At 41.2% G+C, this 15,715-nt stretch overlaps 2 protein-coding genes across 3 annotated transcripts; both read left to right on the top strand.

The window, feature by feature from the left end:
• Positions 1–401: 401 nt before the first annotated feature.
• On the top strand, positions 402–6,448 carry zmynd19 (zinc finger, MYND-type containing 19). Of its 2 annotated transcripts, none has more exons than XM_044334205.1 (6): positions 402–677; positions 2,487–2,546; positions 2,664–2,770; positions 3,532–3,672; positions 4,907–5,087; positions 5,273–6,448. In XM_044334205.1, exons 1-6 carry the CDS (start codon positions 627–629, stop codon positions 5,414–5,416), a joined length of 684 nt encoding a protein of 227 aa, XP_044190140.1. In that variant the 5' UTR covers positions 402–626; the 3' UTR covers positions 5,417–6,448. The 2 variants fall into 2 exon arrangements, with proteins under 2 accessions (XP_044190140.1, XP_044190141.1); XM_044334206.1 differs by lacking the exon at positions 402–677 and adding an exon at positions 709–1,612.
• Positions 6,449–12,122: 5,674 nt separating this feature from the next.
• On the top strand, positions 12,123–15,394 carry tmem141 (transmembrane protein 141). The gene is made up of 5 exons (XM_044333333.1): positions 12,123–12,300; positions 12,466–12,532; positions 14,237–14,320; positions 14,440–14,550; positions 14,742–15,394. The coding sequence occupies exons 1-5, from the start codon at positions 12,247–12,249 to the stop codon at positions 14,801–14,803; spliced, it is 378 nt and encodes a 125-aa protein (XP_044189268.1). The 5' UTR covers positions 12,123–12,246; the 3' UTR covers positions 14,804–15,394.
• The last annotated feature ends 321 nt before the right edge of the window (positions 15,395–15,715 follow it).

The raw sequence follows: 15,715 nt of genomic DNA on the forward strand, positions 1-15,715 counted from the left end.
ATAGATAGAAAAGTAACATACTTCCTTAAAAAAATCTACAAGTATGTGCACATTTCTTATTGTTTATACAGTGGATAAACTCGAAATACTTTCTAAATTCTGCTTCAAGCCTGAATTCGCAGCCAACGTCATACGCCATGACGTCAAACAGCACGGAAATGAAGTGGTTTGGTCCGGATGGATGTATAAGATTGTATAATACGGCCATGGTCTAATCCCATCGAGCCATCAAACATTTCGCGCGAAAATGGCTGGAAGTGGTCACGAGAGTGTCATGACGTAATAGCTGAAACTGGCAGTGCTGAAAAATAGTCGTTTTCTATTGGATAACATCATCGGATGCGTCGTATTAGAAGTCGTAACGTGCTGTTTGATTGGACGATCTGGTCAGCGGCTGGTACCGGCCCGCCCCCAGCGGCTCGCTCGTCTTTCCTGCGCCAGCAGCGGTGTGTCACCGAGGCTGCTGCCGGAGAGAGTCGGAGTCAGGGCAGACACTCAACCAGTTAACGCAAACTGGCATCGCAGCGGGGCTGAGGGGCTGCCCCCGACGAGTTTCTAAACCTGAATACCATTTAGGTTGGGATCCTACGCCTCGCTCTGTCACCGCCCGCCCGTCCGTCCTCCTGATGTCGGATTTCAAGCTCGGGATCGTGCGGCTCGGCCGTGTGGCCGGGAAGGTGAGCTGGATCCCAGGGCTGCCATGTGCGGCCGGGGGAGGGCCCGCGGGGGATCACAAAAGCTACTGGAAAAAACAGGCTTTGCGGTGACGAGTCGGTGCTAGTCTGACGCTTTAACGATTATCAAGCCGTTGTCGTTTCGGGAGTGGTTCAGGTTGAACGATTTTCGCCGCATTTGAGCGGATTAGAGACGCCGGCCGTGCGGAGGTTTCTGTGGCTCCGCCGCCGCCGCCGCTCTCAGCCTCGCTGTGAAGCTAACGCTAGCTAGCACCTAGCAGGATACGTTAGCTGTTGGTTAACGTTAAATAGTGCCACGGAGGTAAACACACGGGTCCTTATTTTGTCATTACCGGTGTCGTGTAGTGTAGAAACAGAGAAGACTGCTTTTATAGCGGCGGGTCATGTTATATTTACACTCGGTGGTACAGTTAGCAGTGCCACGCTAGCTGTGTTGTTAGGATTACACGGTTAAGTGTCGGCTAATGAGGAAGCCATTGCCATGCTCCATCAACTGACTCTTTTGTGCAACGTGACAAAGCCTCGGTAGGACTGCTCAACAGCTGTCTGTGGCCGAAAACTTGCATTATGTTTTTTTTGTCGCTAAAGTTGCATTTATGGTCGCTACAGGCAGCGGTGGTGTTAAACTGTGGCTAAATGTTGGTCACTAGTTGCCCCCCCAAGGCTACTCGTGTCACAGGACAGTCACACTGTGGAAAAGCAGTTTTTTTTGTTTAGGTGTGACAAACCAGCTGCCCACCTGCCGAGTGACAGTGCTCCTGGACTGTCACACAGCTAATATACATGATGTCAGTCCTGGCGGTCGACACAAAGTGTCACATTGCATGTTTCCACCCTTTGGTATGTGGATAACACCACCCATGCTGTGTGTGTGTGTGGCACTGTGCTCGAGTCCCACCTTCTAACAGGGAGCTCAGGTAACTCATTAAACAGTTTACACGTGTCTCTTTGGCTCCTTTTTTTAAAAAAATAAATACGTTGTATCTGAGTCCAAATACGGTGGATGTAAAACCTCATAATGAAACAGTGTGTTTTTAAGGGGTTGAAAGCAACTTATTTTACTCTTAATATGAGATTTAACATGTCTATAAGAGATATTCCTTCTGTTTATGTGTGTTGCAATTGTCACGTGGCCCTCAATGGTTGTGACTATTGTGGCCCCTGTACACATTTGATAAGCAGTGTAGGTTGAAGTTTGTACAACCCAGCTAGATTGTGTACAAATACACACCAAAGCCCTATTTGGACATGATAGTTTATTTCATGGGGAAGGGGGCGGGGTATAAAAAAAAAAAAAAAAGATTCCCGGCACTTCTAAACCTAAAGAGTAACTAAAGTCAATGTCCTTTATCTGATAGCTGTTGCCAAAATACAGAAGTGGTTTAGACAAGCATCTCCTGCTGGAAAAACGTGACATTTGCCAACCACTGGACTGACGAAATATTTAAATTTAGTGTTGTTAAGTGTCATTAATTGAATAAAATGTTTTTAACTGCTCAAATAGATCTTTATGAATGCCTGAAGGTGGCTATGAGGTGAGGAGGGAAGACTAGCAAAGACAGAAATAAGTAGATTTAGCTGACATTACGCTATATGATGAGTCTATAGGGTGCTGCTGGCTTTTCTCTTTTTCTTCGGGTTCCTGAAATGTTTCGTTTTAATGGTTTTACATATTGCGAAAGCAGAGCAGTCCCTGAAAGCTGGTAGCTGCTTCCCTGTGAGTTGTGGCTGTTACTGTTTCAGGTGTCAACAACATGAATTTAAACTCCCCTCTCTCTATTCTCTCCTCAGACAAAATACACACTGATCGATGAACAGGACATACCGCTTGTGGAAAACTATGCCTTTGAGGTAAATATGAGGATTCAACTGCAACTTCTGTTTATCACACGTATTGCTGTTATCGTTCTTAATATTCATTGCAATCACAAGACTTGATATTAAACAATGAAATGATTCAATTTCCAGGCGCGCATGGAGGTAGATGCAGACGGCAATGGAGCTAAGATCTTTGCCTACGCTTTCGACATCGGCAAAGGCCGCTGGGCGGGAAGGCCGTTGCATGAGCTGCTCTGGTAAGTCATTTGTTCATCACATCAGGTGTGGGGTGAATGTTTGTTTTTCTGTTGGAGCATCCGGGGTCAAGCCTTTGTGTTGGCAAGCATCCATATTGTGCAGGTGTCCTGGATGGAGTCCTTTGATTAAGATCACACTAGACGTTATGAGTAGAACATCTAGATATAGGGGATTATTGATTCAACCGCCTGATCAAAAACTGTTAAAGCTGCGAGAAGAATCCTGAAGAAGCCATTAAACATTAGGTGAGCTAGAAAGAAGAACTTGAATCCCTACTAGTGCAGGTTGGTGCTTGTAGCTACTCTCAGATACATTTCCTGCAGGTATCAGTAAAGCTTCACATCAGTTCAGGATTTTTAGGAATTTGGTTAGTTCAGTGGTTAGTTCTATGTATCTCACAAATTGTTAGTCTGCAGTTGCTTGTTTTCATATGAGTGTAGTTCGCCATGTTTTCTCAGCATCCAGTAAAAACTGCTTTTTTTTATGGATGAATAAATTGAACCTTGGTCAGAGTTTCTTTATTGACGTTGTAGTATTTGTGAAAATGATTGAGCTGCTAATAACTTCTTTAAACTAAACCTGCTCACAGCCCTTAGAATAAAGTGTTCTGAAATAAACAAGGAAACAACAAACACTTCTGCTCTTAAAGCTTCACATTCCTGCATCCACATTAGTGATTAATGTCCTCATCTTAGTGAAGCTGTTTTGTGTAACTGGTAAGTGGCTGACTGAAAGATTTGGAAACATGTTTTTTACTCAGGGAGAAGCACAGAGGAGGCATTGCCCCCAGTTTTCAAGTCATCCACATCAACTCTGTGACAGTGGACAACCGGCTAGACAACCTGCGGCTGGTGCCAGTGGGCTGGAGCCCCAAACCGGAGGAAATTTCCAGCAAACAGAGGTGAGATACATATTAATGATACTGTACTGAAGGCTGAAGTATGATTCTGTTGCTCTGTAGGAATGTAAAAAACTGTGTCTGACAACTAAGATTTTTTCCGCAGGAAAACACTAAAACAGAAACAGCCTTTTGCTCAGTAAAAGAAATGTTTTGCATACTTTTTCCATATCTTGACATTTTAAAACAAATACTTTTGGGGGGGGTTTGACTGTTGGCCACAAAAACCAAGCATTGCATTAGCATCACATCGGGCTCTGCTTACATTTAGTGGATAATTGAAAATTGGTTCAAAAATGTTTCTGGGTTTGCTGACACTTCAGTGCTATTGAGAGTAGTGCATAAAAGTTAAGAACTGGTTTGTTTCATCTAAAGGAAGAAAGCTCACTACAATTTGAAATACACCAGAGTGGCATGAATGGTCTTGATTAAGGGATGTTGAAGGCTGGGTCATTGTGCATAGACCTGCAACGATTAGTCAACTGGCAGAAAGTTAATTGCCAATTATTTTGACAATCGATTAATCGCTTCGAGTAATTTTTTAAGGCAAGAAGCTAAAATTCTCTGGTTTCAGCTTCTTAAATGTGAATATTTTCTGGTTTCTTTACTTCTCTATGATGGTAAACTGAATATCTTTGAGTTGTGGACTGTTGGTCGGGACTATACAATATTCTATTCTGATTGACAAGGTCTTGATTTGATATTGATTCAGTAACAATATCAATTTTGCTTGGATATGAAAGAGATTCTTAGATAACTAATGTTGTAATTTGCAAAAGGAATCCTCTACCTGGTGCATCATTAAAAATACTAATGTTTACATCAAGAATTGACCCTTAAAGCAGTTACATTAATGTACTTTTTATTTATCATGAACACACTACAGCAGTCAACACAATATGGTGCATCTCTACAGACTCTACAGTCAGTGAGTATTGAGTGACCAGATAAGTGCTTTCTCTAGTGCAGTGTGTAAACAACTTTAGATTGTAAATCGAATCACCAGGCAGCCAGTGTAAATAAGGTGGCTATAAACATACCTACTGTAATGTGAACATTACTAATACCTCAAGAAAACATAAACTTTGTTGTCATTGTGTCGCAAAGCATTTGTGAAACAGGCTTGGAGGTGCCTTCAGTGGAGCAGCTCTCGCTATGTACAATGAGATATGACCATACGAGATCTTGTTGCAATATTTCTGATTTCCCCAATATATTTCTTCCCTTACTCGTCCAGAGAGCAGTCTCTCTACTGGCTGGCTATCCAGCAGGTACCGGCCGACCCGGTGGAGGAGCAGTACCTGGAGCTGAGCCGCACACGCTACTACAACGCTAACGGGGAGCTAGTGGAGGAGGAGGAGTGCTCCTGCACATACTACGAGTGTCATTACCCTCCCTGTTCACTCATTGAGAGGAGGGTACGTACTGTAACTACTACTATGAAGGGAAAATATCTTGAATCTTGTATGCTGTTTTAAGTTATTCAGCTACTTTCCAAATATTGATATGTAGTTAAAACAATATTTTTTTTTTATTTATTTGAATTTTAAAGTGGCAGATGACATGCACTCATAATATAATCTTGTCCCTCGTCTTTCCACAGCTCCGGGAGTTCAACATCTGCGGCCGCTGCCAGGTGGCGCGCTACTGCGGCTCCCAGTGCCAGCAGAGGGACTGGCCCGCCCACAAGAAGCAGTGTCGAGAGCGCAAGCGGGTGCTGGCCCTGGAGTCGGAGCCCGAACGATGATCTGCCCTCATCCTCGACTGGGAGAGGAGGAGGGAGAAAAGGGGGGACAGGGTTTGACTTGTGGGAGGGGAGTGGGGATGAAGTGCAAAAATGGGGACGGGGGGGTGAAGGGGGAGGGGGGAGAGAGAGACTAACGACAGAGGACAATGTTGGTTGCTTGGTTGTTTGATGGATTCAGGGGGTAAGAAGATGGAGGAGGGGAAGGAGAATAAAACAAAAAGACATCTGCCACTTCCCAGAACTGGTAATTCTCCATAGCTTGCTTTTCATGTGGATGACGGGGAAAGGTATTTGTTTTTGTTTTTTTCTTTTTTTTTTTGTTTTGTTTTTGTTTTTTTTTTGTCTTTATTTTTCTCGAGGACGGAGACCCTTGAGCTCTACCTGCTGCTATGGTTTTTTATGTGAGGGGGAGGGGGGGGAAAGCTGTCTTGTTGACGAACTGGACAAGCTTCTTTGGACCACAGTCGAACACGGACAGTTGTCGTCATCCACTTTAGTTCCTCCACCCAGCCGCTCGGGTGCGGTGACGTCTGTGCAAACGGGGGACCCAGGGGCTACAGTACCCTTCGTTCAGCTGGTACAATGGGACACGGACCTTTTCACTGTATCGCTCCCTTTTCTGACCTCTCTGGTGCACACGGCTGCCGTCGTCACAGTCATCGACACCTTAGCCCACCTCCCCGTCTGTTGTACTCTTTTTTTCCCCCCCGCAGCCAACCACGACACACATCAGATAGATTTCACTGATTGAATCACACTACCAGTATTGTGTATGTGTGTGGGAGTGTGTATGTGCGTATGCTTGTGTATGTATGTATGTATGTATGTATGTGTATGTGCTGCCAATATGTGCTGAAGGACTTTGAAATGGTCAACACGGGCAATGGGCAGGGTTAATGTATGTCTTTTCTCTTAAAGGGGCCATATTACACAGTTTTAAATGTCATATTTAATCATAAATTGATGGGTTAAAAATATTTTCACTGTTCTATAATAAAGTAGCTGCCAAATAAAGGCTTTAATTATTTTCTAGATGTTTTCTTGACCCATTATTTTTTTAATCAATTTGATCAGAGAAAATTTGAATTGGACAAAGTAACTGGAATTAGTACATCTTCGAAAATTGGATCCCTTTTTTTAAATGAGTGTTTTCAAAATTCTGCAGTTACTGTTTAAAAAAAAAAGAAGAAGCTGGTCCTGGTGTTATTTGGTACTTTGTGTCTTTTTCATGATCACACAAACTGTTATGGTCTCAAAGTTTCTCTATCAAACTAATCTGATGATCACAAAGGAGACAAAATGTTAGAAATGATGTCTACCAAAGTCTACACTGACCTTTCGTAGTCTGGCACTCCTCTTATTAACTGGTTTAAATCCCTCCAGTCAGTCTCAGTTTGCTGGTTTTTTAACAGACACCTGTCTTTTTCAACGGTATTTTTGCATTTGCAGGGTTACGCTATGTGTTTGTGTGTGTGTGTGTGTGTGTGGTGGGGGTCGGGTGGGTGGGTGCACAGTTTCTTGTGTGAGAGTTTGCTCTAAGGGTTATTTTTGAAGAAATTCTATCAATGGAGCTATATTTATTTAAAACATTTGATTGTGAAACATGTTTTTGTCCTGGTGATATTTGAAGGCAAACTCGATGAAAAGTGGACAATATGGGACCTTTTTATGTCACATCTATTTTTTTTTTTTTTTTTCCTTTGGGCGGGGAGGGGGTCTGAACATTTCGTCCCAGTTACTTGATTTCTTTCCTGATCCCGAGTGAATGAGTCCTCCTCGATGTCGCCCTTCCAGATTTTTCCATGAAAAAAAACACTGCACACCACCATTATCACTAAAATCTTCCATGTGAGAGACGTCTTGGAGTGTAAAACTTGAATCCCCCCACCCCCACCCCTCCTCCCCTTCCTCCCCTTTACACACCTTTTGGTAACTTCTATTTTGGAGAGTGGTTTTATGAACTGAACCATTTCCTGCTTTTGTTTTCTAAGACACGGCAGTCCGAGTCAATTTGTTCTGTGTCAACTTTATCCTCAATCGCCTGCCTTCCTTGTATTACCTACAATGCACACCTGCTTAATCTGTCCTCTTGTGTCTTAGGTGAGGAGTTCAGACACTTAATAAGCATGTAATTCACAGATGTACATGCGACTTGTTGATTGTTTATTTTGTATGTGTGTGTGAACAGGTTTTCAACACTGCACTAAAAATTTAGCTCCCATGTTAGCGTATTCGTTATAGATGATGGGGTGAGGGCGGGGGGGGGAGGGGTTGTTGATTTGGACAGAGTGTACAGATTGTGTCTGAGATCTTTTTCGTTTTGTAAGAATATAAACATTAATCACCTAGAAATAAAGAGCTACAATATGTGAATGGAAGTACAGTTGGGGATAACTGACAGTTGCTTTTCCAATGTAAAATGATAATAAATGAAATTAAATGAACCTCATTTGTTGGAGTAGTTAAAGTGAGTGCTGATAAATGTAGCAGTGGAGTATTATCAAAGGAAGGGAGCAGGCAAGGAAGGAAGGAAGTGAGTGAGGAAGGAAGGAAGACAGGAAGGAAGGGAGCGCTCTAGTAGTCGAATGGTCAGTGCACATCCCTCATAACCGCAACTTCCCTGTTTCAATTCCAGCTAGGGATGTCATACATATCATGTCATACTCACGCTCTCCCCTTGTTGGCCGTCTTGTCTCTTCACTCACTTCTCAAGGAGGAAGGAAGTAAGGAAGGAAGGAAGAAAGACAGGAAGGAAGGGAGCGTTCTAGTCGTCAGATGGTTAGTGCACATCCCTCAGAAGCGCAACTTCCCTGTTTCAATTCCAGCTAGGGATGTCATACGAATCATGTCATACTCACTCTCTCCCCTTGTTGGCCGTCTTGTCTCTTCACTCACTTCTCAAGGAGGAAGGAAGGAAGAAAGACAGGAAGGAAGGGAGCGTTCTAGTCGTCAGATGGTTAGTGCACATCCCTCAGAAGCGCAACTTCCCTGTTTCAATTCCAGCTAGGGATGTCATATGAATCATGTCATACTCATCTCTCTCTCCCCTTGTTGGCTGTCTGTCTCTTCACTCACTTGTCAAGGAGGAAGGAAGGAAGGAAGTGAGGAAGGAGGAGGGATGGAGGAAGGAAACAAAGAAAGGAAGGGAGTAAGATAGAAAGGAGGAAAGAAGGAAGGATAGAGGAAAAAAAAGATAAACAAGAGGTAAACATTGGCTCACTCACATTTTCTGTGACACACTCGCTGCACGGCATTCTGGGAAAAATGATCCCACCAACAGCAGGGTCACTGATTGGCTTCCTCATCAATATGACAAATTACCCAATGAGAAATAGGTTACCTAATTAATTAACAACATTACTAAATAGTGAAACAAATGACTACATTTATGTAATATTTCACATCTGTCACTGGGCTAAAAACATCTTTATCCCCATGTTTCCCCTCCGACTGATCGCTTTTGATTATACAGACATCAAAACCTGTATGAATCTGTAGCACAGAACATGAAGATTGTATTATCATGAAGGAGTTCAGTCTATTAATGGTATTAACGGTAAGATGGGTAAAGGGGAATGGGGGGTGTGTTACAGTCTACAGGAAGGGACAGAGCAGACTCTACATCCTGAGGAAGTTTAGGTCCTTCAATGTGTGCAGAGAGATGTTGGAGATCCTCTACCTGCCTGTTGTGGCAGTTTCCTTTGCAGCCATCTGTTGGGGCAGCAGCATCAGAGCCGGTGACTCTAAGAAACTGAACCACCTGATAAAGAACGTGGGCTCTGTGCTGGAGACTGCTCTGGAGCCCCTAGAGCTGGTTGTGGAGAGAAGGATGTTGGAGAAGTTGTTCAACATAACGGACAACACTACACACCCCCTACACAACCTCCTGGTCAGACAACAGAGAGTCCAGTCGGAGGCTCCTTCTGCTCTGCTGCAATAAGGATTGTTATAGGAGGGTGGACATTGTTGCACCAGGGAACAAACCAAGACCAGCTGTAGCGAGTGCTGCCTTTCTGGCATTCCCTAGAGACTGCTGCCTCCCGGGGCTTTCTCCCACCTTCCCCCCTGGGTGTCCCCCCCCCCCCCCCCCCCCCCCCAGAAGCAGTCCAGACCAGCTGCAGTGAGCTGCTGCCTCCTGGGGTTCCCCCTGGGTCAGCGGTCCCCAGGAGGACCTGTCCACTCTCAGAAATGTTGACTTGCCACTGAAGCTTATTTTAGTACAGATGTATTAAACAGATGCAAATGTAGCTAGTTAGCAAAACTTAATTTTACTCCAATGCTTTTCATATTTAATCCAAAAAACTCCAAAACATCAAGATTTTTTGATAAGTCAGAAAGAATCGCAAAGAATAGATCTCAGGCTTAATGAAAAAAATACTAGTAAAATAGCTTATATTTTTAATGTTGTGATCAAATGACATGGTGCCAAATCATTATCATGACAGAAGTAAAGACATATAGCTCAATTCAAATTGATTGGAAATATAATGTATTTTGCCTATGCAAAGCAAAGAAAACACAAACTCACCCATTGATTGTTCAGGCAGACATGTGCCAACTCTGTGCTGTTGTAGAAAGCTGCTGCTGCTCCAGTTGTAAATGTTGTAGCGCCACCTACAGGTGAAATTATATCAAATGCTACAGCATCAACATCACCATCTGTACAACTTTGCTGAATCTGGTTGCCATGGAATATTACATTTAACAGATATGGCAGTTGATAAGTAGCCTGGTGGTGTTTTATTAATGGCCACAAGGTGGAGCTGTTGGTGCCATGATTCAATATGTTGTGCACATTCACATGAAGAACTTGTGTACAAGGTTTGATTTTATTATAGACAAGAGAATTGTTGAAATATCATATTATATTGTTACTGTAGTGCCACCTATGGGTAGAATTGTATGAAATGTTACACAACTGTTCAGGTTTTGATGGTTCCAGCTACTCAAATTAGTAGATTTGCTGCTTTTCTTCGTTTAATATCATTGTTAATTAAATATCTTTAGGGTGTTAAGATAAAACAAGCGAGTTGAAGATATATCAGCCTGGGCTCTGACAAATCTTTATGACTATTTTGTTAGTATTTCCTCACATTTTACTGAATAAATGATTTATTGAAAAAATAACAAAAAGATAAATCAATGAAGAGAATAATAACATGTCTAGGCATCATTGGTATTCATTGTTAATTTATTTTTCTTATTAACTTGTAGTTCTTTTCACCCTGTCTTAATAATACGAAAAGCAAAATAAATAAATAAATAAAGTATGATAATCAGGTTATTAAATTAATCTGTAGTTGTTGGTTTGGGCTCCTGAGATTTGACTGGATGAACCCTGATGTGTGTGTGTGTAGTAACGTAGCTTGTGTGACAGAAACGCGTAAATATATAATCATGTAAACACTTTTAAAACATACTAAGCTTTCTTTCACTCTGTGGCTTTATACTGTTACTCACTTTTATCATCCTGTCTTCTCTCTCTTGTATAACAAGCACCAGATGTCCAGCAGCTCTGCTATGGCCATTTGGTAACTTGAGCCTCTGTGTTGTTACTTGTGTCTCAGCGGTAGTTGGATTCTCTCCATCTGCCTCCTCCTCCTCCTCCTCCTCCTCCTCCTCTGCTTCTTCTTCTTCCCGCACATCTCCAATCACCAGCAGATCACTTCACTCTCTGCGGTCGCTGTGATGTCAAAGTTCAACAGAGGGGGGTCACAGAGGTCAGCAGGATGGGCTGTCTAGGCAAGTCCCACACGGCAATCACCGGACACAAAGACAATTTACTGTGATGACTTTATTTAAGCAAACCCTTCCATGTGTTTATGTGTTTACTGGGCCTTAAACTTAAAGCTGCTGTGGTTTAGTTTATTGCTTAGATGTCATTTTAAATGCTGTTTTATTTCTTTTTTTGGTAAGATGCCTTTATGATGCTTTTTTTTTTCTTTTTTTGAATCTGAACAGCACAATAATTTTTTAAAAATCTCTGTTTCATTGTAAACTGTGAAAATAACTTCTAAAACTTAAAGGACATGTTCACAATTTTTCAAGCCTTAAAACAACAATCAGGTGCCCAAAAACACTGAAACCTTTTTTTCCCTCTTGCTGTAATCATTCCTCCTGTTCATACTGGTCTCCTTCTGTGCAAAAATGTGTTTAAAAGTTTGTCTGATATGGAGCTTCAGCCTCCAAATTAGTCAAATCAAGTAGATATCTGTCAGCGTTACAGTCTTTTTAGTGTCCAAGTCCCTCTTTTTGTTATTATACCTCCACTGCAGCTCAACAGGGAAACACAAAGAGGGAATCTGATGCTAAAAAGACTGTAAATGTGGCAGATATCCACTTGATGTGACTAACTCAGACTACTGAAGCCTCATATAAGCTTCAGATAAACTTTTAAATGCATTTTTTTGCACAAAATGCGGACACACTGTGGATTTTGTCCCTCATCACTTACATTGAAAGCACATATAAGGGGATCTTATAACAGCCAGTATGAACAGGAGGAATGATTACAGCGAGGAAAACCTCTTTCAGTGTTCATATGGACACCTGACTGTTGTTTTAAGACAGATTTGAAAAATTATGAAGCTATCCTTTAACTCTAACATTCACGTGTGATCAGCTGTAGCCTGCAGTACCACCTCCTCTCCTTTAGGTGTCGCCATTGTTTTTAATACAAACTGCTATTTTCTCCTCTTTCTGTGTTTTTTTGGCTTGCAGAGGACGGAAGTTTTATAACAGGAGACTTATGTATACAGTGTAGTATCAGCATGAGCTAATGTTGTTATTCATATAAGACTTAAACCTCCAGCTTCTCAACAGTCGACAAAATGGTCAACCTCGGCCTCACCAAAGTGGACGACGCGCTGGCGGCCAAACACCCGGTGAGCTTCAAGTTTCATGTTTTTCCTCTCAGTCCTGCTGGATCTCTGGAGGACACTGGCTGTCAAATGAACCAGCTGCTGCACACGTTGACACCTTTGTATTGTACTGGAAAATAGCACAGGAATTATGCTGTTTTTTATTTGTTTTCTGGTCCTGTGTTTCAGGGTTTAGGGAGTTATGCTGCCTGTCAGTCTCATGCCTTTATGAAGGGGACTGGGACCTTTATACTGGGTAAGTGAGGTGTCGTTTCCCACTGTACTCACCACAGCTCATTGCCAGTCACACTGGAAAATACAGTGTATTGGTAGACTTTTGAAAATAATGCGTTTTATTGTATTTTCCCCCCATTTTCACACTCTTATTCGTCTGAGTCCAGTGTTTCTAAAGTAGCTCCTGAACTAACAAATATACAGTAAATATTTACTGGGTTTAATGTCTGAATATCTGTAAACAAACAGATAGAAAACAGAAATGAGTCCAAAGAAACTACAAACAAAAAAACATTTTAATCAATGTGTGCCACAAGATGGAGCTGTATGTTATGATGTTATTCACTCCATGCTGCAAACTAAGGCTGCAATTAATGATTATTTTCATTGTGGATTAATCATAATGTCAATTATTTTCTCAATTAATCAATTAGTTGTTGGGTCCATAAGATGTCAGAAAATGGTGAAAAATGTCCATCATAGTTTCCCAAAGACCAAGGTGACATCCTCAAATGTCTTGTTTTGTCTGGACCAACAGTTCACAACACAAAGATACTCAGTTTACTGTCAAAGAGGATTAAAGACACCAGAAAATATTCACATCTGAGAAGCTTACTGTTGCAGTAAAGTCTAACAAGATGGACTTCAGACAGTGATCTGTGATTATACATACCTAAACAGATACTGATATATACTGTATAATCAGACTGGAACATTAGCATAGAGAAATGTTAGTTTTTTCATGTTACTGTTTACTTAGGGCTGCAACTAATGATTATTTTCATTATTGAATTAGTCATTTGGTTCTGAAAATGTTGGAGAGTGAAAAATATCAATGTTTCCCAAAACTCAAGATGCAGCCTAAAATGTTTGTTTGTTTACGTACAGTCCACAACTCAAAGACATTCAATTTACCATGAAAAAACCCAGAAAATATTCACATTTAAGAACCTGGAACAAGAGAATTTTTTTTCCTTAAAAAAAATTAAAATGATTAATTGATTATCAATATAATTGGCGATTAATTTTCTGTCAATTGACTAATTGATTAATGGGTTAATCATTGCAGCTCTGTTGTTTACTGTCACTGTTAACCATCACCACTTGAATATATTGTTAGTGGACATTTAACAACTGCTGTTATAATCATATTTCCCAATGCAGGAATGTTTTGTTAACAGAAATCTGAAACTTTTGCAAGATCTAAAGAAATTTACACCCATTTCCCCCCGAAATAAAAATACCCTAGAAGAAGTGTGTACGCATATCACACACAGGTGTACGGCTGTTGAAAATCAGCACTGATGAAAAGAGTAAGACTTGCAGATTGACTTCAAACTACAGTTGACAACATTTCAATCCCAAAAAAGCCTGATAGTGATCCGAATGGGATTAAAACATTGTCCATGTAGATAAATTTGAGGTTTCTGCCCTCTCAAAACTCCCTGCTACTGATTTAATATCTTGATTTGCCAAAAATTAGCAGGCCAAAGACTGCATGATTGAACCTCCCTGAAGATTAACTTGATGCGCACAATCTGTGCACAGCTTCCCTTTTTAAATACCATTTGGAAACAAGTTGATTGAGCAAAACATCTGCAGGAGGACAAGAGTGTTGCAAAGGATTTGTGATGTTGTAGCAACTGAAATGAGTGTTGAATGAGTTGAAAAAGTTTGCATGTCTGTCATGGCTGTCACTGAGATGTCTCCTGTGCTGCTTTTACAGGCGCTGGGAGCTTATTTGCCATTCAGATGGTTGTGCAGAAAAGACTTCCTTATCCTCTTCAATGGAACCTGCTCATTTCCATAGGTGAGAAATGAAAAATGAGCTTTAAAATGGGCAAAATTGGTTATTTTCTCTCTAGCCACACATACCTGAACTCTTACTTCTGTTTCTTTACTCTCTGACCTCCCTGTGATCTCTTTCAGTGGCGTCATCCGTGGGCAGTTATGCAGTGACACGCTGGGAAACACAGAAATGCTCAGACCTCTGGTTGTTATTAGAAACTGGGAAAGTCCCGGACAGATCGCCGCCCCAGGGTGAGTACAGTGTGTGACTGCGGCACCTTCTCAAAATTCCTCATGCCTCGTACACTGGAAAATTATTAAATGTGGATGTTTCTGTGGCAGTAATGGTGTTCCATGAAAGTTCATTCACTTTAATCCAGGACGTAGTATTCTCAACAGACTTTTGTGCTTTATATTTAACTCTCTCTGTGTTTATCTTTCAGTGCCTAAACCAGAGGAACCAAAAGGAACTGGGAAGACAAAATATGGCGACGTGATGGAATGAACAGGATCATAAACAAACTTGTTTATCTACTGTATATAACGACACATTTTCAGAAAATGTACTTTGCTGGAGATATTCAGAAAAGCTGGGTGTGACATAATACATTCTGCATTTAATTGCATCTTATTTCTGCAATACACCAAATGAAGGAAGTGGTTTTTTTTTCTTCCAATTTCAGAGTTTGTACAGCTTTTGAATTTCACAACAGCATTAATGTGTGGATAAAGTTTTCTGAATCAGAGGTCAGGAATTAGTTCGGGTTTTTAGGAGGAATCAGATGTTAAGCTTGTGATCCGGTATTATTATTTGGATGTGTTTGTTTGACATGCAACAGAATTAACACTGCAGTACCACTTCAAATCCCTAGCTGTCACTGTAATACCTCACGGACATGCAGGACTGTGTGCTGTAGATACAGGAGGGTCGAGTAACCAACTAAATCACCAGTTTGTTTGCTTTTTTTTTTATCTTTTAAGCATGTAATCTAAATTACATATTGATATTTCCTTTCATGTTTGCCTTAGTCTACAGAGAGCAAATCTTTGTGGGATGATTCATCCTGATAAATAAACATTCAGTGCCACAGTGTAATTGACTGGAAATCATTTTGATGCTGCATGTTCATCCCATCTTCAGTTTGCTGATGATATAATGACCCCGACATTCATAAAATGAGTAAACATGAATCCTGTTGCAATTTATATACATTTTTTTGCATTTTTGCAAAACATAAATACCACATAGATGCATATTTATAAGTGATGGCAGCATGAACAAAGAATCTTTTTCACTGTAGATATTTTGACTTGTCAAAGTAGGAAAATTACAGGTGTTACCCAGTTTATTCAAGTGTCCCAGTAAGCCGTCACAGTGAGCCAGCATGCACAATAGCAGGACCCTGAAAGTGACACA

Source organism: Thunnus albacares, chromosome 18 (assembly GCF_914725855.1).
Source record: "Thunnus albacares chromosome 18, fThuAlb1.1, whole genome shotgun sequence".
NCBI lineage: Eukaryota > Metazoa > Chordata > Actinopteri > Scombriformes > Scombridae > Thunnus > Thunnus albacares.